Genomic DNA, 24,593 nt, shown 5'->3' on the forward strand with positions numbered 1-24,593 from the left:
GTTCCTTTTATTGGGCAATTCTCTCGAAAAAGCATGCCCACGCTCCAATCGACCAGCGATAGGAAGACCCTTATCGAGATTGGCTGCACTGCATTAAGATCTGCTGTGCTGTGGGCCTGCAGCTGCAGCTGGTCACTCTTGCAATAGTGAGAGAAGTTGAGCTGTTTTTTTTTGTTCTCGACATTTCAGTGATATAACACTGGATATAGCGCTGGATTTGGAGATCGTTTGAAACTGATAGATGCCGGACATGAACTGCCAGCAGTAAGTCATACGTCTGTGTTTTTTGGGAAATCGGCGCGTACGTGCATAATGTAAAAAACACGAGGGGATTATGGCGTAGATGTTTTGTGTGGTCGTGCTGTATTTCCGTCCCCCTGCCTGCCTTCAGCAGCTCGTCTTTTTCCGGAATAATCTGTATCTCTCTTTAATAAATTTGATCAAACTAAATACTCTTAGAAGATATGACGTATGCAATACTACTGTATAGGTACTCAAGATTGATATGAGATTGGCAGAAACTGCGTGTGTTACTCGATCCATAAATACTATAGCCCAGGGGTTCTCAACCTTTTTGAAAGGCCCCTTTACTGTATTGAACTATATTCATAAGCCCCCCTGTCACTCACAAAAACTCAAAGAAGGTCCAGAATTGAATATATAAACTGGACACATAATTCAAAATATCTTGGTTTTTAGTTAAATGTATTTCAATGCTCATTTTGTCTAATTTTAAATTATTAGTCATCCTGAGGCCTCCTTGTTGAGAACCACTGTGGACGGTTTCATCGGCAAAGTCATGTTCCGGTCTGTGTTTGTTTAAAATATAAAAATAGTTTAAATTTGATTTATATGAATATTTCATTGTACATTCATTATATCAAATTACATTAAAACCACTAAGCGATTATAGATTCTTTGTGGAGATCTACCAGACCACTGAAACCATCTTAATATACAGTAATTCCATATTTTGGGATTGTTATATTTAGCCACAAATAATTATTATAAGTCACCATTAATGTTTGTCTCTGGGTTTTGCAAATATCTAACGTTAACCACGTAAGTGCTTGTCAACTTTCTCTATTTATTCATTTATTTATTATGTATTCAATCATTTAAAAAGTTTTTTTCCCATTTCCTGAAAAACAGCGAACTTGAACATTTGAGGTTATAATTAGATAAACTTTAAATGTCTTTTTTATCTTACAATTTATACAGCTAGTGTGTTTTTCTCTTAAATCTCATTCATGTCCGGCAATGTAACTGAAATCTCAATAGCGATGTTTATTTTCTTTGGAGATGTCTCATGCCGTCCTAAATGCATATAACAGCTGAGGATGGGAGGGGTTTAGTGTGACTAACTTGATTGGCTGAGTGATTAAGACTGACACCTAGAGATGCCACTCCCCTTCATTCACATTGGCCTGTGACTGATCTTTCCACTGCACTCATGTTCAGACTGTTTGGAGTAACAGAAGGAGAGAGAGAGAGTCTTTAACACTGTCTGCTAAAGTGTGTTAGTCTTTCATTATTGTAGGCAAACAACGCGGTGGATTTATTATGAGGTCATGTCTACAAGGGCAGGTCAGTAAAAAACACTTCTGTTGTTTGTTTCTTCAAACTTCTGTGTTTCAGCTTGTAGAGTTAAAGGGAATGAAGACTGGGACGTTTCTATCTCATGACCATTTCAACAGTGTGTGTGTGTGTGTGTTTGAATAAGTGTTTTTCTGGTGCCAGTATGACTTGGCTCTTGTCTCACTCCACTGTGAAAGGCTTTTGTATCTGTGCTGGAATGTGTGACCAGCGCACAAGAAGGAAAAATCAGGTTTGTTTTGCTCAAGCTTCCAAATCCTTGTTTTGGTTTGTGCAGTGTGAACTTATACAGCTTCTTGTATTCACTCATCTCATTCTCACGTTTTGCATGATTTAGAGTTATTCCTGCTTGTCTCTTGTCAATGGCTTATGTTTTCTGCTGATCTTATACACATTTACCATGTCATTCATTAATCTGAACACAAGAGACTTCTGCCCCTGAACTGCTGGGAAATTCACGTTGTTACTGATATGCTTCATTGACTGAATAGTAGTACAGTATAATTATTATTGGCTTCGGGGTCCAAGTGCATTTGCTCTGAAAACAGGCAGCACTAAAAATGTTTCTTGGAGAGACTCCAACTTTTGCAGTCAAAGACATGTTTAACAGAAGTAACAGTAATATGTCGCGTAACAGGTTGCCGTGACAAATGTGAGTTTTGGAGATTCACTCTTTCCCAGATATGTACAAAACATTGTTTATTTGTGGCTATACCTCTGAGTGTGTTTTTAATGATCTGTGGTTGCTCTGTGCAAATGAGTGTTTCATCCGCTCTTCAAAATGAAATTTCCCACAGCTCTTTAGTTGCATGCCCCAAGACACACGCAGGTCATTTAAATATGTGTCCCAAAATTGCATTACAAAGCTGGTTGCATAATATGTTCTTACTGTCTGGTTAAAGGCTGTGAGGTCGTTCTCCATGAAGTTTGCAATGGGCAGGAACTTGTTGTCAGGAAGCGAAAGCTGATATCAGCTAGTAAAATGAAATAACATTCTCGCAGCCTCTTTTTCCTTTGCATTATCGTTACGGTCCTGTCATTTAGTTTTCATAATACCATTAACCTTAAGCATGCTTGTTTAGAGGGAGTGGGGTTAGTGTCTATGAAGAAAGGAAGGAGAAGGGGCTAATATTGAAGTCGAATATGACACAAATCATGATCCCGATTATTTAACACGATTACTCATTAACATTTAAAACAACATAGAAAATAAAACAAAAACTTGGCTTTTAAAATAAATGTAAAGAAGCAGCACTGCTGAACCAATGTAAAGGAAAGGCGTGTGCTGTGGATTTACACTGCAAGAAAAGAGAGGATCCTTGCCAAATGAAATGCGGCACAATAATCGTTCACCTCGATTATTTCGTTTTTGTAATTGAAGAAGGCCAAAACGGACGATTACGATTAATTTTCGATCAAATGCACAGCCCTAGATCCTATTTGACAAATGTCATGTCTGTTCTTTGTAGTAGGTACAAACCAATGAACCAAATGTACATTACAATCTTTTGAAGATGTTTTTTTTAGATGACAAATTATGTTTTCAGGCTATCAAAAGACAAGCCGAGTTGCTTTATTTCAAACACATCATTGAGACAGCTGTTGGATAAACACACTGCCTAAAATGTTATATGTAAATAGTTCATGTCTTATTGTAAATGATAGCTCCTTGGTTTTTTACATTTGCGCCTGTTTTGAAGTTGAGGGTCTTGAATTTAGTTTTCTTTCTCCCTGGGATTGAATCCATGACTTTGCTGTTGTTAGTAACATGATCTACCAGCTAAGCTAACAGGAATTTGTCAAATCTTTGTGAAAGAACAGTAAGTAAGTGAATGGACAACTGTGCTTTTCCAATGCTGAGCTAAAGGGACTGACTTACAAAGGAAATAGAGCTTAGTTTATTAAATGTTTGCATCGTCAAAATAGGTTTTCTCAATTAGGAATGTAGCAGTTTGAGATAGTAGTCAAATATTTATCAATGGATTGGAAGTGACATGATTTATTGGCTTTCTCTGACCTGTGCAGCCGTTTATAGCTCTTGAATTGTCATTGGACAGGTGGGCATGAGCCACAGGGTGCATGAGTCCTTGTTAAGAACTGCTAAGTTTAATTGAAGTTAAAGGCTGGCACAGTTCAACCAAAAATAAAAATTCTGTCATCATTTACTACATTCTTTAAAATATATTCTTTCATATATTCTTCAACAGTGCCAAAAATGATAAAGAAATTGTTCCTTGAGGGTGAGTCAATGAAGACAGAATTAAACTTTTTTGATAAACTGTTCCTTTAAGCTCTGGATGCTGTTGATTTACTAAAATATTTCAACATGTACAACACCTTGTTTAGAAAACCACTAACTACAAATTCAATTTGCACCCATTATGTAGAATTTTCTTCCAATGTAAATGATGAAACTTATAGAACCAGTTATTTAACCAGGAGTATTTCTGTACATACCTTTACAGATGTTTTGAAATGGTTGTGTCTTTGTGAATGAATTAGAGGGCTCGGTTACTACAGGGAGGTTTTACTATATGTAATTTAAATCGAAATGAAGGGAGATCTGTTTTAAATCCAGGGTTGCTTTTTTGAGTAAAGCAAAAGCTTCCAAAGGTGGAGGGACTGGAAAAGATGATGTCATAGCTGGTTTTTATTGTGGAGTTGCCAAAGAGCCGCTCCTACCTGCTAGTCTTTTTTTTGTCTTACGTAAGACAAGACGTTCAGAGGCTAGTTCAACCACCTTCTCTCTAACACGCATGATTTCTCTTTCACAGGTTTTAAACGGTCACTAAGCCATCAGACAAAATAGACCACCAGCAGCCAAATGAGAAAATGTTCAATTATGTGTCATAGATGGTTTTGTGGGATTAAAGTGCACTTTGCAGCAAAATTACAGCAGTCTAAAGAAAGGAGTTTGAAGTGAGCGATACCGGGTTGCCTTTGTCTTTCCTTATTTGCTCTCATAATGATGTTTTTGTTTTAGGAATACAAATGATGACTTTATGCTGTGTGAAAGGGGAGAAAAATAGAGTTGGCCGTTGCATTTAGCTTCATGGTACTTGTGTGAATGTGGGAATTGTGTTGTGTGTGTAAGTGCTAAGAAGATTAGTTTTTTTCCTAATTCTTATTCTTATTATTTGTACTTTATTGTTCTCTGTGTGGTTTCCTCCACACATCAAACCATCTTAATATCTTAGACACACTGTAAAACGTAACTGTAGTTTTGCAGCAGGCTTGCCAGTAACTTACGATAGATATTTGTTTTAAACATAGACCTATTTACCTATTTATTATATTTTCTTTCATGAAACAAGACTAAATATCTTAGGTCATTTGTCTTGGTATGTAAATGTACCATAGTGTAAGAAGTTTGAAATATTTTGAATTGAAAACGAGACCAAATGCTGAGGAAGAATGTCATTTTTGCAGTGTTGCTTTGCTAATGTCAGTAATGAGACCAGTCTCTTCTTGCTCATTTTGAATCTCAAACGTGTATTCATTTTGTTTAAAGAATTTAACTCGAAAACAGTACTAATTGGAAAGTATTTAAATCAAAAGTAAGTTACAAACAACAATAATATAGTTATACAAACAATAGAATCTGGAATTGAAAGCCATTTACAAGACTTTCAGTATGTTTGAGAGCAGCGTGATCAGATTCTCAACGCTTTGGGGTTTTAAGGAGTTGTTCTCCAGAGACATTCCAATAAGCAGGATGTTGCATATTTTGTTTAATATCTGTTTATGTGAGAGAATGACATGATGGTCCGATCTTGTCTGTTGTTGGATTAATGTTCCCTCCCAGGGAACAACATTGACCCCTGACCTTTGACTGAAAGAGGAAATGTTTTAAATAGAAATGAGCAATAGGGTCATTCCGTGTAAAAAACAGCTGGTTCAGAATGCAGCAGCATGCCTCGTCTTCCGACAGCCCAAAAGGGCTCATGTGACACCCCTCTCTCCGCTGGCTACCGGTTGAAGCCCGTATCAGATTCAAGTCAATGATGCTTATCTATTAGCTCCGTAATATTCCCAATGTTAACCCCGATTTAAAATAGACCTGTTACTCATTTGGAGTCATTGTACTTTGTTTACGTGTGTGTGTATAAATAGGCAATGGAGGCCCTTCGGGTTGAAGATTGCTGAGTAGGATCCCGCAGTTCCAGCAGAAGTGAACTCAACCTCATAAAACAAACATGAGTGACACTGTGGAGAACCTGGACACCAGGGAGCTGGGCTTCTCCGATGCTGAAGATGAACCTGAAGAGGTGGACTTCAATGAGTTCAACCCCTTGGGTAAGCGTTACATCAAAAATCGTCCATTTGTTGTGGATGTACACCAAAGTGGATAAATGCAAGTGAATCATTTGAACTGGAACCAGAAAAGAGTTAAGTTTGTTTTATCCTACATGTGTCAAAGAGAGAGCGATCCAGAGGGCCTAAATGAAATGACTCCAAAGCATGTTGCAGCATGTTCCTTATCATCACACACCTGCTTTGAGCACTCACAAACACAAAAGCTTGTGTCTCCTCGGGAATGCTTTAGTTGCCCTGTCATGCGTTTCAGGTGATGTCCGGATCCCGTTCTCAGCTGTGTACAGGACAGTTGGCTTTAAAGAGGCAGAAGCCCAGGTGTTCCTCACCACTGCTCCTATAACTGCTAAGATCCTAGCGGTGGAGCGTTTCACCAGGAACCCAGACCGCTTTAACATCAAACACAGAAGTGTGTCCAAGGTAGTGATGTTCACATTTCACTCTGTTGGAGGTTTAAACATATCTTTTGAAAAGAACTCGCAATACCCCTGTGTCTACAGGTGATGCCAGCTGTGTTTAAAATTGAGTTGAAGCATGGGATCTTCACCTGGTTGGTAAAGAGAAAAGAGAAACATTTTATGGAGCTGCACAGAGAGCTTCTGCGCTACAAGACCCTCATGAGGATCCCACTGCCCACCCGAAGGTCAGACCCTGCTCTTCATATGACCCGCTTTACACCAAAGATACGAATATTATCAAGATGCGCCACTGCCGCTACAATGAATGGCGAGGAATGCAACGCTCAATATGGCCGCTCTAGTGAAGGAAGTCCCGCCGTAAAACAAGCCAAAGCCAGTAAAGACTGACAATTCTCTGGGGAGGGGCTCTCGTGAGGTGCTTGTGACCTCCGAATTTAAGCTTAACAAACCAATTATGTCTGTTTTTCAGCCATACTGAGAGACGGAAGAGCATCAAAAGAAGTGAGGTGAGGCAGATGCCCATTTTACCTCGGGGAGGCAGAGACGATCTGGTGCGAGAGGAGCAAGTGTCTAGTAGAAGGGTGAGTCACAAACCCCTGATCACATGACCTGAAAGTGATCACAGACAGTGTTGAGAGGGATGTCATAAGGTGTGTGAGTCTGTGGTCAGATCTCTCCCACATTGCTCATATGTTTTATTGTTTCAGAACATGTTACCACAACAGTCTCTGGTTTTACATCATCAGTTTGAGTCACATGAGAACATCTGTTTAGTTCACGAGTATAGTTCACTGAATATGTCATAATAGTTATGTCCCGATTACGAATGGAGATCAACAGTGACTTGTCGCTTCTTTCCAGTAGCTTGGCTTGCAGTAGTCTTGTTATTCTTCTCCAAATGTCTCAATAAAGAGTTCTGAACATTAAACAAGACCTACTGGTTTGAATCAGAACGTATTTGTAAATAAGAATATTATGTAATGCTTTCAGAATTCATTCATCACGACATGAGAACATAACACGCAAATGATTAAATAATAAAATAATTGGATATTTGAAAAATGCACTGTTATTGTTTTTTGAATTTAGCTTAAATTCACATATTACAGTGAAGCTCATAGTAAATAGATTGGACGCAAGATAGCTAGAAGACTTTAGCTAGCCTGCCAAAACCTGCTTATCACCCTTACCATGGTAAATGTGTTATCACTAAAAAGTTTGCTTTGAAATTGAAACATTTATTTTGTTTGCTTGGCAGAAACAACTGGAAGACTACCTAAACAAGCTGCTGAGGATGTCAATGTACAGAAATTACTATGCAACCGTAAGCACACATTGTTGTTAATGTTCCCATCGGAGTGATTGTAAAGAGTTCATGCTCTACAGAGCTCACATCCAGTTATCTGTAAGGAAACGGCACGTGAGGATCGATATTAAAGATGGAGATTGTGTGTCCGTGTCTAATGTGCCATTTTTCTGAGCTCTGTGTTCAAACTGTTTTATTCAAGGACATCCGTAATTCTCCCCCTCAGATTCATTCTTTCTCTTGAATGACCCCTGTAACAGTCAATACAGGAGATGATTTAGTGTCAATTTATTTTAATTGAAGAACATAAGACACAAATGAAGAACATTGAACATTGAAGCCTTTTATTGAGTGTTAAAAATGTTGATTATTATTTTATTTTTGCATTGATGAATCTGTTATTTACTCTATGTTTCTAAAATAGTTCATGTAAACATCTTGAGTCCAATTCAAATTTCCCCTTTGGGGACAATAAAGTGTATTTCATTTTAGTTTAATTGAAGCTGCGTGTCTGTCTCATAGGTATTAAGTGGAATTGCTTGTCTTTTCTAGATGGAGTTCATTGATGTGAGTCAGTTGTCCTTCATTCAGGACTTGGGCCCAAAAGGCTTGTGAGGACAAACTCTTTCTGTTTTAAAGAGTTGGATGTATTGCAAGTTTTTTTAATGCCTAAAGTAATGATGTGTCTTTTTCTTTTTAGAGAAGGCATTGTTTATAAAAAGTCAGGAGGTCATCGGATTCCTGGCCTAAACTGCTGTGGCCACAATGAAATCTGCTACCGCTATTCCAAGAGGTAATTCTGAACATCTCAAACACACCATTTATTCATATCTACAATTTATTCATAAAGCACAAACTACCTACAAGTCTGATAAGCTGGAAGAAAATATACAATGCATTTAACAGTGAGGCTGTGCTATTCATTTTGACCTTTAAGATTTTTAAGTGTTATCTGTGAAAATGCTAAAAGGAGGGTGCCCACACAGTACTGTCTTAACGGAGACCTGCAGGGTGTTTATCTCTTGCTTCACTTATACCATATGGTTTTTGTATGCTGATAAAATGACATTGTAAAATGTGTGCACCCTCTAGTGTACAAACAACACATTGCTAGTGTTCATGTGCTGTAAAATGATCCAGTCAAATCATCAAATATATTTTCTGTGGTCAAGCATGTGCATCCTGCGTTCGACATTTAAAAATAACTGGATATGTCAAAAAAGGTCAGGAAACACTTTTATAGACAATTGCGCTGTGTGTTTAGGTGGCTTGTTGTGAAGGATTCTTTTCTGCTGTATATGAAGCCGGACACTGGTGTAATTTCATTTGTCTTACTGGTGGACAATGAGTTCAGCATTAAAATGGACTCCAAATACACCGAGACCAAGCATGGTGTAAGGATAGAAAACCTGTCCAGGTGTGTTTGATTAGACTTTCAATCTAAAATGTATTTCTCTTGTAAAATCTATATAGTATAGTTTTTTGTTTATGTGGCCAGGCATGGCAAAATGATACCACAATGATGTTAAAACCTTAGCTTACCTGCATGTGGGGAGAAGCCAACAATCGGCGTAAGAAAAATTGCTTGTATAACATGATATTGGTTCTTTGAATATCTAAAAGATTATAAACATTTGATTTAGGGGGCATTAAAACGGTCTATTGAAAGTGATCATGATAAAAACTGTGTGTGTGTGTGTGTTGCTTGAACAGGAAACTGGTGCTGAAATTCTCCAGTTACAGAAGTGCCCGCTGGTGGGGTCAGGCCATTGAAAGCTTCGTCCGGAAACATGGCAAGGCCTTTTTAAGGACTCACCGGTTTGGATCGTTTGCCAGAGAAGAGGAGAACATACCCTCGAAATGGTACAATTCAGTAACCCGTTCATATATGAATCCTGCACCGTCATATCTAATGGTTTGAAAACATGCTTCTTGCATTTAATCGTCCAGGTATGTGAATGGTAAAACCTATATGGAGGATGTTGCTAATGCACTTGAGGAGGCAAAGGAGGAGATCTTCATTACAGACTGGTGGTATGAACAATTTTTTATCCTTTTCTGAAAAGAAGTGCGTTTTAAAAACACCCTGCACATTAGTTTTCTGCACAGTTCACTTTTAGTGACATTAAAGTTAAGATTTTCACAATATGCACTGGAATTACAAGACTTAAGTGTTTAAGGTTTGAGCTGTAGTGGCACAGCAGTAGTTACTGTCATACAGTACATGCAGAGTCAGTAAAAGTGAACATGGGCTTAAAGTAGGAGGTGTATGCAAGTCTCCCACCTCACTGGTGTTGAGTTTCCAGTCCTCCTTATTCCAAAATACCACGCCTTGGTCTGATCTTATCTGTGACTATGTACCAGGGGTAGGTGCGTGTGTGAGAGATCTAAATGTGTGCTATTGATGTAGTTTTAATGGCTTTCAGTCTGAATATAAGTTAATAAGATATTGTGCAGGTATAAACAACCTTCTCCAAAATAGCACTATTAAAACACTGTGACTGCCAATGAAATTAGAAAGCAAATGTACAAACAGACCAAAAATGTGTATTGTGAAAGGAAATATAGTTTAGTTTTGGTGTTGACTCTACAAATGTGGTTGCGATATGCGATTCCTTTTATTGTGTTTGTGGTGTGCAGGCTGAGTCCTGAGATCTTTCTGAAGAGACCTGTGGTGGAGGGCAATCGCTGGAGGCTGGACTGCATTTTAAAACGCAAAGCCGTAGGTTCCTGTAGTTTGATTTGTCCTGTTAACTGATGCCATAAGAGATCACTTCAAAGTTATATTCCGGTTATCTGAATTCACTAGTTATGTGTTTAGGTCAAATTATTATTTTCGTTTCATTCTGTGAACTACTAACAATATTTCTCCCAAATTACTGATAAAATATTCTTTTTATTTACAATAATTTGCATAAAATGAAAATGAAGAAACAGGTTAAAATAACGGAAAAGATGCTCTGTATTTTAAAAACTACAAGTATTTAGAAAAAGTAAAAAAACATATTTTTATGTGATAACCTTTATCACAGTTTGAATATGTCTTGACATGCTGTCAGTCTTTCACATTGCTGTTGGATGACTTGGTTTGATTTGATAGTTTGGTTTGACACTGGACTTGAATGACCACAATACATCTAGAAATGATGATTAAATGAAAATTTTGAAAAAAGGGTCTTAAAATTTTTCCGCGCCTGTATTTTGCCTCCAGAAATCAAGTTCTGTCCAGGCCTGCTAATAACTAAATGAATCAAAGTTTACAAAATAGAAACTAACTTAATTTTGCCTTTTAGCAACAAGGAGTGCGAATCTTCATCATGCTCTATAAGGAATTAGAGCTGGCACTCGGCATCAACAGTGAGTACAGCAAAAAAACGTTGATGCACCTTCACCCTAACATCAAGGTAACCTGCGTGCGACTCATGCATTTATTATTTTATAATGAAAGATCATATCATCGCAACACTCCTCTCTCTCAGGTGATGAGACACCCCGACCACGTGTCGTCCTCCGTCTACTTATGGGCCCATCACGAGAAGATCGTAGTGATCGACCAATCGGTGGCTTTCGTGGGAGGTATTGACCTAGCGTACGGCCGTTGGGATGATCGTGAGCACCGTTTGACAGACATGGGGAGCGTAACCCATTCTGTTGCCCATGCATTGGAGCAGGTTAGAGTCAGCACATCCATAGGAACAAAAGAGTCATTGCCATGTATGAAGTCAGTTATTACTTCATTTGGCTGCAGTGTTATTGCCACACCCATAAGACTCATGTTCCTTTTTAAGTTTTGCAATTACAGACTCTTATATTGTTGTGGAATCATCTCTTGTTTTGGTATTTAGAGTTCGAATTCATCCACACCCAAGAAAAAAGGTTTCTCTGGCAGTCATGTAATGGTTGGTGACTCAGCAGACCTGCCCAAACTAAAAGGCATTGGTCGTACTCGCAGGGCACGGTTTAGCCTGTATCATCACCTGCACCGTGGTCTTCATCATGCCGACAGTATCAGCAGCATCGATAGCTCCAATAGTAAGAGACTCATCTGTAACTAGTAGAAAACACTAGTGGTGTTTTTATAGAGGCTGTAAAAGAATACAATCATTTGTGTGGTGTTGTTATGATAGTCTGCTGATGACTGATTCCTCTGTGACTTTCACTGCTTGCATAGCATCTGTTTTAAACATCTGTCTTCCTTAAACAAATCTGTGTCATTCTTGATGGATTCTATTGAGATGGCTTCAACGTTACAGATGTTTTAACACGACTGGGACATTTCTTGGGTTCTGATTTTATGAGATTCTTTATTGTTACAACAACAAAGCCTGGGATCTTGAAATGTACTCTTATCGATTATCGGGATCAATAACAGTGCCAAGAAGGTTAAAGGGGTAGCTCATCCAAAAATGAAAATTCTGTCATCATTTACTCACCGTCTTGTCATTTCAAACCTGTATAAATTTTTCTGTAGAACTCAAAAAAAGACATTTTGAAGAACGTTGGTATACGAAAACCATTGGTCCCCATTGACTTTGTGTCCATACAATAGAAGTCAACGGGGACCAACAGTTTTTGGTTACCAACATTCTTTAAAGTATCTTCTATTGTGTTCTGCTAAAGAAAGAAAGTCATACAGGTTTAAAATGTCAAGGGGGGTGAGTACATGATGACAGGGTTTTTTCTGCATGTGCAGTGATGTTTGTTCCCTTTATGTGGTAGCGGCCTGCTCAAACAGACGTCCCATCATTTTCTTGCTTAAGCTCTCCTTGTTTGTTCTCTCTTCCAGAGGTGACACAATATAGATCAGTCTGCAGTCTATCTGAGAGAGGATTAAGAGTGTTTGAGACTGGCTTATAGACGAGACAGTGGAGATGTGCTTTAATGAAATTACTTTGACCTTAAACTTCTGCACCACCTGAGATTCAAACACACTATTAAGCGAGTGTGACAGAGGAGATTTCACCTGATACTTTAACGCAAACTCATTATAATCTTTTATGTCTCTCAGGATTCTTTTTTGGCTATATCAAATATTACTACACATACAGTGCAGCTTATGTTACAGAGTTTGAATGAGTTAGTTTGCATAATGATTATATGACCTGATGGATGTTATTTATCATTATGCACCTGAATCTAAACTGTTTGTTGTAACAAATGTGTTTCAGCACGTTTGTATCGTATAATGTGATACTTATGCATGCATTTATTATAATGCAAAGATATCCGTATCATATAAACAAGAGTGTATAAAGGGTGGTTCACACAGAGCGTGTTTTTCCATTCTGCTGTGCTGCTTTTCAATTGTTTTTCTACATTAACGTGCTAAGTGGACTTGTTCTTTTGCAGCATCTCACACATGAGCTTAGCATTTAAAGCCTGCCGGTTTTTTTTATGTGTAGCACAGCTCATTACTGTTAGTTTCACACCATTGGGCCATTCAGAAGATCCAGAAGACTGGGCAAGAGTTAACAGAGTTTACTTTTCTGTACAGTAGCAATAAGGTGGAGTTAGGTACAAACCTCTAGAGGCATTTGATTGGTTAATTTCATCTTGCGTTTTGTAGTATTGATGCACAGTTATATATTTTGTATTTTAACCATAAAAAATATAAGACTAACCCGTCCCCCAACTCAAACCCTAAACTTAACTCACATGAAAAGGCATTTTAAAATTGGTGCCACAAAGATAAACTCCCGTGCTATCTGCTTATCAGAGAAATTGTGGTTTCTGACATTAAAATACAAGAATAGGTGTAATACTTATTTTTATATCACTGTAAAGATATTTCTGATGCTTTTGTGTTGATTTCATGAAAATTCTATTCGCTTTGTTCATAAAAAGCTTTCTTGTTTTATTGTATATTTCTTTGGTGCATTTTTCAAATTGTTATGGAAACAGAGTTTTAAACTGTGACGAAAATTGGTGTAAGCTCCTCCCACTCACAGGTCCCCATGCTGCAGCGATATCAACTGCATTGTGCCATTTTGCGTTTCACTATTTTTACTTGCGTTATACTATTGCATTTCTATTTGAAGAGTTTGGTTCAGAAATGATATAACACAATAAAAAACATGATTTTTATGAGTTATCATGATTTATTGTGTTTGTTAGCTGTATTGTTGTGGCTGTGTTATGGCTGTATTAGGGCTTCAATCAAAACAAACCGACTGCAGTTTGATTGATATCAACTGGAATTCACAATTAAAAAAACATCTTAAAAACTCATTTTGAACCAAACTCTTCATTTGAACATCCCCTTAAGGCATTTATAGCACAGCTACATATACACAACAATTAAATAGACAAGTGACAAAATTGGAGTACTGTACAATCTGTTCATAGCCTTTATTCTATAGTATAATGTGGATATGCATATATTACAGTATGTATATGTGTATGTGTTTGTCTTCATTTCTGTTGCTTAATGAAATGAGCAGTTTAGCAGAAGTAACTGTGCTTTTATGTGACTTGTGTCTGTTCAGAGAGTGGCTCAATACCCAGTCTTCAGACAGGTGTGGGGGAGCTGACGGGGAACACACGCTTCTGGCATGGCAAAGACTACTGCAACTTCGTCTTCAAAGACTGGGTTCAGCTGGATAAGCCTTTTGATGGTGAGCCACGCTTTCCTGACTGGCAACTTTTGTTTTCCTCATTACAATGATTGTTAAGTCAGGTAATACAGGGTTTATTGTGTTATTTAAAGCACTTGTTACAGATCTTTAAAGCTATGCTTTGTAACACTGTGCTCGACTGTAGATTTTATTGACAGGTATACGACTCCCAGAATGCCCTGGCATGACATCTCCTCAGTGGTGCATGGGAAAGCGGCCAGGGATGTTGCCAGGCACTTTATACAGCGTTGGAACTTCACCAAGGTGAGATATTTACCACCCCTCTGCTTGGCTCTGACCCAAACACTTTAAAGTTATTTTACGCTTGACGGACTATAATGCCTTTGTACGCTGGCATTTGGTGTCGCATTATGCAGTTCTGACACAATAAACTGAGTTTTTGCTTCTAGATAATGAAGCCAAAGTACAGATCGCTCTCCTACCCATTTTTACTACCTAAATCGCACAGCACAGGCAATGATCTGAGGTACCAAGTTCCAGATTGTGTTCAGACCAAAGTTCAGGTGAGAAACAAACCCACACACACAAAGCACAAGGTGCTGCTGTTGCAATTATGTCTATAGTTTATCAGGGTAGAACATTGCATTTTAAATGAGAAGGGTATGTGTTTGAATCAAATGTATATATGAATCTATAGAATGCACTGTAAGCAAAATGAGTAAATGGGAATGGTCTTTCAGGTTCTGCGGTCAGCTGCGGACTGGTCTGCTGGAATCAAGCACCACGAGGAATCTATTCATAATGCCTACATTCAGGTCATTGCCAAGAGCAAGCACTTCATCTACATTGAGGTACATCACCCACTATAGATGTTGGCATGTTGCTTTTTGTGCAGACTCTGGTTTAATGTACAAAATGCATAATGCAGTACCCATAATACATAAATAACACTTTTGACATTTCATTTGCTCATGGTTTGTAACATATTTAAAACAATTAATAGTAAAAATTAAGTATTTAAAAGTAAATAGTGCTGTCAAAATGATTGTGATAAATAGATTCCAAAATAAATGTTTGTGTTTATTAGGGATGTCAAGTGATTAAATGTGATTAATCGCTTCCAGAATAAATGTTTGTGTTTACATAATATACAGTATGTCTGTGTACTGTGAATATTAATGTTGTATTTACATACACATACATGAATAAATATTTAGGAATTATGAAATATTCGTTTTTTTGTATTTACCAATCATTTTAATTACATATTAATGGATGTTTATATAAATACAAAATGATGCACAGTACACAAGACATGTATTATGTAAACACAAACTTTTATTCTGGATGCGATTAATCACGATGAATAATTTGACAGCCCTAGTGTTTTTATAATATATGTGTGTCTGGCTGTATATTGATATGAATATTTAAATACACAAAATTACATGGACTGAATTACTAACCATAGAAATAATAACAAAAATAATATTAACAGATTCAATTGTGTTTATACATAAAAAAAGGACAGAGAAAGATATATAAATGTATTTTTGTAAATATTTTCTATAATCGCTTTCCCGCTCATTCTCCTGGTGGAACATTCTTCCTAGCTCGGTCCGGTTAACCACATCTCTCACAACCTACTTAAAACCCCTGTCTTATGTAAATAGATCTTTCTCTCAGCAGGTAGTGGTCTGAAACTTGTAACTTTGTATTAGCACCTATTGTATTATTGCTCCATGACGTATCGCTTATTGCTCCCTGAGCTCTCTAAGTCGCTTTGGATAAAAGCGTATGCTAAATGACTAAATGTAAATGTACTGTATGTGTGAGCATGTACACTATACAGTATATATATAACTACACACACATCCATATTTCATATTAAAGCAAACATTTATTTGCAATCTTGATTTGACAACACAAAGTATAATATTAGTTTCTATATTTGTTAATGTCGTTTTTGTTTTGTTACCTTTGTTATTGTTTTCTTTTTTAAAAGGTGACATTTTTCACCTCAGTCCGCCTGAGGAACTTAAGTAATTTGTTTCTGTGTTTCAACGTTTCACTTTCTTTTAGAACCAGTTTTTCATTAGCTGCGCAGATAATAAACTTGTTTACAACAGGATTGGCGATGCCATTATTGAGAGAATCATCCGAGCGCACAAGTAAGTGGTCAAATCTTACTGTGGTTAACACTGATGGTCATTCTTCACCATTCACTGGACAGGTGACTCCTCGTAGCGATGTGCAGCCACAGATGCTTGCTTATCATTCTCATTTAAACAGCCTGATGTGCACACCTGGATTGTTTTTCAGATTTTTTGTCTGTATACTGTTTTGAGCATAAAATGGTCATCCATTCATGTTTGTTCGGTTCAATCGAGTCGCTCCATCTGCGGTTAGTTTGCTTTAACCTAAAATGTCTCTCATCACTTAGTCCCCCTCATGTTCGTCCGTACACCTTTGATCACGTTTTAGCTCGCCTATAGGTCACGTTTACCAGGAATGTGGTGCTGGTGCTCCTGCACAGACATAAAACACAAACAGTCAGTTACCCGGTGCAAGGCAATTAACTTCTGACTTTTAGCTAGGTTCTTTCTGTGTGGATATTTTTCTTGCTCATTTGTTTTGTAGTTCAACTTCTGACCGGATGGGTTTTCATAGACAGACTAAACCCTACAAAAAATGAATAATAACTAAACAGTTCTGTATTGCTTAATTATAAGAGTATAAATTGCATGCAAATGTCAATCTATTTTAAAAGTGTTTTAAAGCATTTATTTGCATTGTCAATTTAAAGCATATGCTATATTTTCCATATGCAAGTGCCGCTTTAAGAATTATATCTTCCTCGCATAAAAATGTATAGCTTTATTCAAGTGGTTCTGGAGATGAAAACAACGAAATCACTCCATAATAATTTAAGACAACACCAATAACCTATACACAAATAAAAGGTTTATAACGGTGCTTCTGTTTTTTTTAGCGAATTTAAATTGGATGCATTACATACATTGGGATGGAACTGAAAGATTGGAAATACTTCCTTACATTCCAGTGTGGCAACCCTGACGCTCGCTGTGTTGCTCGCCATCTTCAATATAGTAAAGCCATGTGAGATCAAATGTAAAATACCACCTCCTCCATATTTCATATGGATGTTCCCGGTAAACTACTTCATACTAATGCAGCTCTGGAAACTGCACTTCTCTGTGATGTATCTGATTCACTTGAGAAACAAGCCTCTTTCTGTCATGCACGCTGGCTCAGCTGTTGAGAACGGCCTGTCTTTAACGCGCAACGATGGCTAATGAGGATCTAGCACCTGCCACTGCGCTGATATGAGCCAGACACGGGCTGCTGTACACCTAAACGTGCCACTCTTCATTTAGTGTTCACACACATTGCCCTCGGTACTCAAATACTGTGCTGATGTTTGGGCTTGAGCAGTGTTACTCTAGGTCTTAATGTGCTTAGAAATATCTCTGGGACAGCAGTCAGTCATAATGACTTTATAATTATGGGGGGAGCTAAAAGATGGAGCATAAGGAAATGTTGCTAAAGAGAAATTAATTGGAAAAGCTGGTTTGCCACGGGAATTTGATTTAAAGGGACAGTGCAGGAATGACTCGACATTTATTCACTCATGTAATTCATTGTATGTTGTGCATTTATGTGAAGTTATTGAAAGCGATGTTTACTTTATCATTTTACAGAGACAATAAAAAGTTTCGTGTGTATGTTGTGACTCCTCTGCTGCCTGGCTTTGAAGGAGACATCACTACAGGAGGAGGAAATGCGCTTCAGGCTGTCATGCATTTCAACTACAGGTAGGAATCTTGTGAGTTTTTATCGTGAAAATAAACAGAGAGCGCAGCACAGGCGACAATAAAAGCCACTTTAAGCAGGAACAATGATGTTTGGAACTGAGAGAGGATGCAATAGGCATCACAGATTTAACATTGACACATGAAGCAGTTTTGGATGAAACAGGGGTTGGGACTGTCTGTGTTCTTTTGGTGCCATCAGGTAATAAGTGTTGGCATGACATCATCCCAAGAGATCTCAAGTCCCAAGTGATTCTGTGTCCTTCCAGGGGATCTCGGGCTCGGCTATGCCACAGCATCCTCCAATTTATTGGCCTCCTTAACTTTATCATTTATCATCACTATCAGGATTTGATGGGCTTGTTTTTATGTGACACATGTAATGCTGCCTATGATTTTATTAGATGACATCCCACCTGTGAGGCATTTGCTATGTCAGCAGAAAAGTACACTGCAGTAGTTCCCTTCGCCGTGATGCCGCAGTTAATGATTAAGATTTCATGAGTTTGGCAACGCACTTAACAGCCTCGCAGCTTCCATCAACTCTATCGGCACTGGTGTACGAAACAAGCCTTTCGTCTCTTGCTTTCAACAGTCACACGATACTCATTCTAATGCTTACTATAACCTTCCAGTTTACATTTTGCATGTCTTTCGGATGAAAAGGAATTTGTCATAGGAATTATAAATGGCCTTTATATGAGGATTATGACTATGTTGGACAGTGCTGCTTTGTGACACATTCATTCCATTACACACACAAGAGTCACAGCTAATAAAGTCTCGTCTGAAAAAAAGGAATGGAAATAAACAGTGCAGCCATGTTGCATTAAATATGGAAAATGCGCTGCGTGGTCTGTTATTTATTCATTTATTGCAGTTTTTTAGATTGCCTGCCTGTGAAGTTCATTTTAATGCAGTTTTCCTGCAAATGTGGCGTGTTATACAGTATGCGGAGGGTTTACTGCTTTATAAAATTGCTTTTTTGGATGCTTACATTTTGAGAAGAGAATGTAATGATGTATAGACCGATATAATGTTAAGACCCTCCTAGCTACTAACAATACAAATGAGGATTTAAGTCGCATAATTATGTGTATGTTTTGATTTTTAGGACCATGAACAGGGGAGAGTACTCTATAATCTCTCAACTAAAGAAAGAACGTAAGTCTCTCTGGCTTTCTCTCGGTGTCAGATGTTGGGGTAGGAGTGTTGAGAGAACTTGATTGTGACTTTAAAGTGAACTTGACTGTGCTGGCAGTAAGACGTCTGACTGTCTAAGGTTGTTTACTACTGAGACTTCTGAACAGAAGTTTAGTGGCGAGAGCAGCAAACAAAACATTCTTTGAAAAATGAATGATCAGTGTTTATGAACCCAGCGCCTGTTTTCTGAAGTTTCCACAGCCAGATATTTAGTTATTTACATGATGGCTAAAAAGACCGGGCCATTCTGGTTCCTTCATATTATATGTGCATTAGAAAATTCACTCTTTTAGAATGATGTAAATGGCCAGAGGCGTTTTGTCGGGTGCATGTTTGAAAGATAAGTATTTCACTTTTTTACTCTGTATTTTTCTACAGTGGATGACCAATGGATGAATTACATCTCATTTTGTGGTCTGAGAACTCATGCTGAGCTGGAAGGCAGACTGGTGACCGAACTCATTTATGTTCATAGCAAGCTGTTCATCGCTGATGACAACACAGTCATTCTCGGTGAGCCCAAAGAGGGAAATTTCACGCTAACAGTTTACACTGCTTTTATTTTAGCGCGTAATGCACACCTCCTTTTACATTGTTTGCTATGAGAAGCTCTATAAACCACTTGGTGGCTAGATGCTACGGCGACCCCTTGTGGTGACATTTGATAAAACCTTGACTTTGAAGAAAATGTTGAAAGACATGTTTTTAACTTATTGGTTCGTATGCCAAAGGTAAATATATTTTTATGTTAATTGAGCCACAAAGACATCATAGAGGAAAAACGCATAAATGTAGATATTAAAACTCAATTACAAACTACTGGTTTTGACATTCATTTCCAAAAGATGTGATTTTAATGCGATGGAAAATTGTTGTATACACTTTTTACACATGACTGCACCACCGGATGTCTTATAATAACCATTGCTCTGCAGTTCTAAGCCCTGGCCTCATATCTGTGTTTCTCAAAAAAGACGAAATACAACATGTGTGAAAGCAGAGGAAGAAAGTCATTTCAGATAAAGGTATAGAGAGAAGACGCCACAGGATATCAAATGAAAAAAGCCATAGATCAAGATATAGGAGATAGGGACATTTAGCCTCATACTGCAATTGAGTTATCTCTGACGCTGTAGGTGGAAGATGTATGTGCTTTTGAATTGGATTCAACAAATGCAATTGAATGATTTAAAAAGTCTGTTTTTGTACGAGAATATTATGTGCCTTAGATTTGAATAGAAACAATGTAATTAAAGCCATTTATTTTTGTCAAACCTACAGTCATACATACAGCCTTTTAAGTTATTGATGATATGTACTTGACATTTCAAAGTTATAGTTCACTCAAAAATGAAACATTTCGTAAAAAAGTTAAATTGATATATTATGTAATTATATACAATGCTTGGTCCGTTACGAATAATTTTTTTGTAAAACAAATAATGCGGATTTCAGCAGAATCGGCATCACTGGTACTTGTTTTGATTCCCAGTCAGCTTCGCTCATTATTCATTTTCTGTTCATGTTTGTCTCCACCTTCCAGGCTCTGCCAACATCAACGACCGCAGCATGTTGGGTAAGAGGGACAGTGAGGTTGCTGTGATTTTTGAGGACTCTGAAACGATGCCATCAGTAATGGATGGACAAGAGTACCAGGCTGGCAAGTTTGCCCTGCAGCTCAGACTCGAGTGCTTCAAGTAAGCTCTGATGAAAGCCCAACAGTCCTATCGACACAGCACTGAATCTTAGCTAAATCTCTTTATTTTCTTTCATTATGCAGAACCATTCTGGGTGCCTTCAGTGATCCAACCATCGATGTGAGTGACCCCATCAGTGACCGATTCTACAAAGACGTGTGGATGACCACATCCGGTCGGAACGCCACCATTTATGAGAAGGTACGTAACATTCAGATGCTTTGTTGTGTTTAAAAGAGATTAGCTGGTTGGCTTTAGCAGTTAGCATCTACTAACTAGTTGATGTCATACCTACATGATTATGCTGACAGCGCTTTTCGCCATTTATTCCTATTTTAATATACTGCAATCTTTTATTCTGACACTTTGACTTTTGGTGCCATCACAGGTTTTCCGCTGTCTGCCCTCCAGCCTGGTGCGTAACAAACAAGAGCTCCTGAGTTTCCAGTCCAAACATGGCCTTGACAAAGAAGATCCGGTTAAAGCTCAAGAGCTGTTGAAGAAAATCAGGGGCTACCTGGTTCAGTTCCCACTTGAGTTCCTCTGTGAGGAGAACCTCATGCCCTCGGTGGGTACCAAAGAAGCAATGGTGCCCACTGAGATCTGGACCTGATGCTGCCAAAGGTGAACTACAACAAAGACAATCCACTTCCTGTGATCAAATGAATTCAAAGGTAGACATATCTTTGATTGTGAAGTTCCACACAGAGCAAAATGAAGAAGTGAAGGATAAGCCTCATGTCACAAACAGAATGTCCGTGTTTTGTTGTTTTATATCTGTTATCAATGTTATGTACATATAATCAATATAATATTTTATAAGCAGCACTTTTTTCTTTGGTTTTACTAAAATGTATGAATGAAAGTTGCTTTTTTAAGATGCCAAAACAGAAGGGCCTTTCAAATAAATAATATAATTTGAATGTCCATAAGGAAGCTCAGATTTTATTGGTAGATGGCTCCCGCTCGAAGAGAAGGCTAAAATGGAAAGTGGAAGTCCTGTCACATGTCATTTTGTCACTGGAGCCCATTCTTCAGTGCGGCGTCCCCAGTGGAACAGCATTCATGACAGGCTGAGCCCAGTAATATGTGTTTTCTGTCTGTGAACCTGCTCTTAGACTCAATCTGGCGAGGCTTTTACTGTCCGGTCCTGCCTTCCAGTTTATAAGTGTCAGAGCTCTGGAGAGAGCAGACAATCTGTCTGTGAATTAAAGTGCTGAGTGTCTGAGGGCATTTGTTGCCCCTCAGCGCCCAAAAGAAATGTATGACTCATCCAATCGTACATTCTCCTGTTCACACATGTGCCGGGTGTGTTTGTGAGTGTTTTACGATTGTTGTCATTTTCACATTCGCCCATGATGTCTCAATATCAGGTCAGCCATTTCCTGCAATTACTTGTTTTTTGTTTCTTTGGTATTGCCACTTGTTTAGGTTGGCATCTTATTGGACATTGCCACCTGTTTTTGGTGCCATTTTTATCATGTTTAAGCTGCTCACAGTTGTATCTTATTTATCAATCAATTAAAGACACAATGTGGATATATGAACGACAATAGCCATTATCTGTCATATTCTCAGAATCAGTCAAATATAAGACATAAGAACTCTCTTTCTTTGTTTTTTGTATCACTTTTTATACTATAGATCACTGAATCTATCCAAAACTTAACAAACATTGCGGTTCGGTAGGTCTTTGTGAGAAACTGTCCTTCATGAAAATGCACCATTTCAGGCATGTCACATGATGTCTGTGAATTTTGACAGATAAATTGTAGTTAAGCCAGGTTTCAGAAGATCTTTGTAAAACTCTGTATCAATGCATTTGTACAGCGATTTGCACTAAATACGCTCCAAATAAATCCACAAAGCAAAAAAAAAGTGTTTTGAACGCTTTTCTTCAGGGGTTTACGGTACTGTAATAACAGAGCTTAAAATTTAAACGTCTCACTTTCAATTTTAATACATAAATCCAATCAAAACTTGCCTTTTAGGCACCAGTAGCTGGGACATGGGTTTTAAAATGATTGCGTTCCTATGAACATTAGTTTAAATGCTGCTGTTTGATGTGGGAACTGGCTCTGATCTCAGCCCAGTTTGGGTGGAAACCTGCAAGTCATTATGAAGCTATTTATATGCAAATCCGTCCCCAAACGCACCTCATTGAGGAAGGCATCTGATCGAGACAGGCTGACATTAATGACGTGCTTTGAGTAGTGTTCTGAAGCATTGAATCATGTTCAAAGGTGTTGAAATGAAGAGACTGTTTTGATAGATTATCTCTCTGACCTTAATGGCTTCTTTGGCAATGGTCGAAAAATCTCCACCATGCTCACCACTTATTCAGATATTGAGTGCATTGGGATTCCAGGAGAGTAACGTGGTCGATTGCTGAGTTGTCATGTCTCGCTAACCACACGTGTCATTTGAAAGCCTGATAACTGTAAACTGTAGTGTAACATTAAGCAAATTGTCCTCCGCTGAAAGATACATTTCAGGGCGAATTTGCACTGATAAGTACGCAGAGTCCGTATAATAATAATAATAATCACTCACTTTTTGCTGCTCATTATTCTTGTAATACAGAAACAAAACAACAAATGCATTCGCACAACGATTGCTACTGGATTCATATCATTAAACACTGATGCAATATCTAGCTGGTGTAAATAAAATGATATGTGTGGAAATCTAAATAAAATGTTTATAATTTATAGGGTATGTTTTCAACTATAAGGAAATAATAGCTTTTGACCGGTTGGGTTGTCTGTGGCTTGATGTCGTATGGATTTTTTTTGACAAATCACTCTGTTGTTCATACTTTAAAGCTCGATAGAGCCTCAGATGATCACCAGGTCTGTCTTTATAAGACTTCAAATTCAATTATCTATTAAAGTGAAGTTATCAGCTGGGTTTTGACCCAACCCTGGGTTGAAATTATCATTTTTTGGTGTCCTTTTTTGTCAGGCATGTTTATTAAATATCAAAATATTTTTGGGTTACGTCTTGTCTATGATGATTCATCCCTTATGTTTATGGTCCTCTTTAATCACGATATATTACAATTACATTTTGAATTTCAGATATATGCAATGTCTTTTAGCAATAAAAAGACACTGCTTTACAACAGGCTGACATATGTTTATTCCCTGCCAAATCTTTTCCCTCAGTTCAGTAATAAAAGTGAAAATGTATTGTATGAGTCATGGGCAGAATGGTATAACTGACAGTGAACACAACATGTATTTTCCCGTCCTATAATAATGTGCGATTTCATCATGGTAGTATGATGTTGCTCCTTGCTTATGTACAGGTGCTTTCCCACCTCACCTGACAATAATGATTACACGGCTCTTTAGAATGCTTGATTTTCGATTGGCCAGTTGCAAGATTTGCAGGTTCTTTATTCCCAGATGACAACCTCTCAAAACTAGTAACAGACAGTTACCCGGATGTAGCAAATCAAACTGAATGTAAAATGTCTTTTCATAACATATATTACATTATATTTACAAATGATTTAACCAAATTAAACCGAAACTAAACGGCTTGTCCTCGTGGAAGGTCGGCATTCTGTAAAAAAAGTCAAATTCACATTTCATGTCCAGTTTTTTTCTCACGTGGCAAGTAGCCATGTAATATTAACAGTTATA

The 24,593-nt window shown here is 37.9% G+C and overlaps 1 protein-coding gene across 2 annotated transcripts; it reads left to right on the forward strand.

Annotated features, from left to right (window-relative positions):
* The first annotated feature begins 1,449 nt into the window (after nt 1-1,449).
* Nucleotides 1,450-24,065, forward strand: pld1a (phospholipase D1a). Of its 2 annotated transcripts, none has more exons than XM_079453793.1 (26): nt 1,450-1,587; nt 5,710-5,892; nt 6,164-6,330; nt 6,411-6,553; nt 6,799-6,910; nt 7,588-7,653; nt 8,188-8,246; nt 8,336-8,428; nt 8,900-9,052; nt 9,349-9,498; nt 9,586-9,669; nt 10,276-10,357; nt 10,929-11,039; nt 11,115-11,306; nt 11,481-11,667; nt 14,121-14,249; nt 14,395-14,513; nt 14,660-14,773; nt 14,951-15,061; nt 16,293-16,381; nt 17,933-18,046; nt 19,158-19,207; nt 19,625-19,759; nt 20,790-20,943; nt 21,027-21,144; nt 21,332-24,065. In XM_079453793.1, exons 2-26 carry the CDS (start codon nt 5,793-5,795, stop codon nt 21,554-21,556), a joined length of 3,057 nt encoding a protein of 1,018 aa, XP_079309919.1. In that variant the 5' UTR covers nt 1,450-1,587; nt 5,710-5,792; the 3' UTR covers nt 21,557-24,065. The 2 variants fall into 2 exon arrangements, with proteins under 2 accessions (XP_079309919.1, XP_079309920.1); XM_079453794.1 differs by lacking the exon at nt 1,450-1,587 and adding an exon at nt 1,776-1,828 and having other exon boundaries at nt 21,332-24,056.
* The last annotated feature ends 528 nt before the right edge of the window (nt 24,066-24,593 follow it).

Source organism: Barbatula barbatula (assembly GCF_947034865.1).
Source record: "Barbatula barbatula genome assembly, chromosome: 3".
Taxonomy (NCBI): domain Eukaryota; kingdom Metazoa; phylum Chordata; class Actinopteri; order Cypriniformes; family Nemacheilidae; genus Barbatula; species Barbatula barbatula.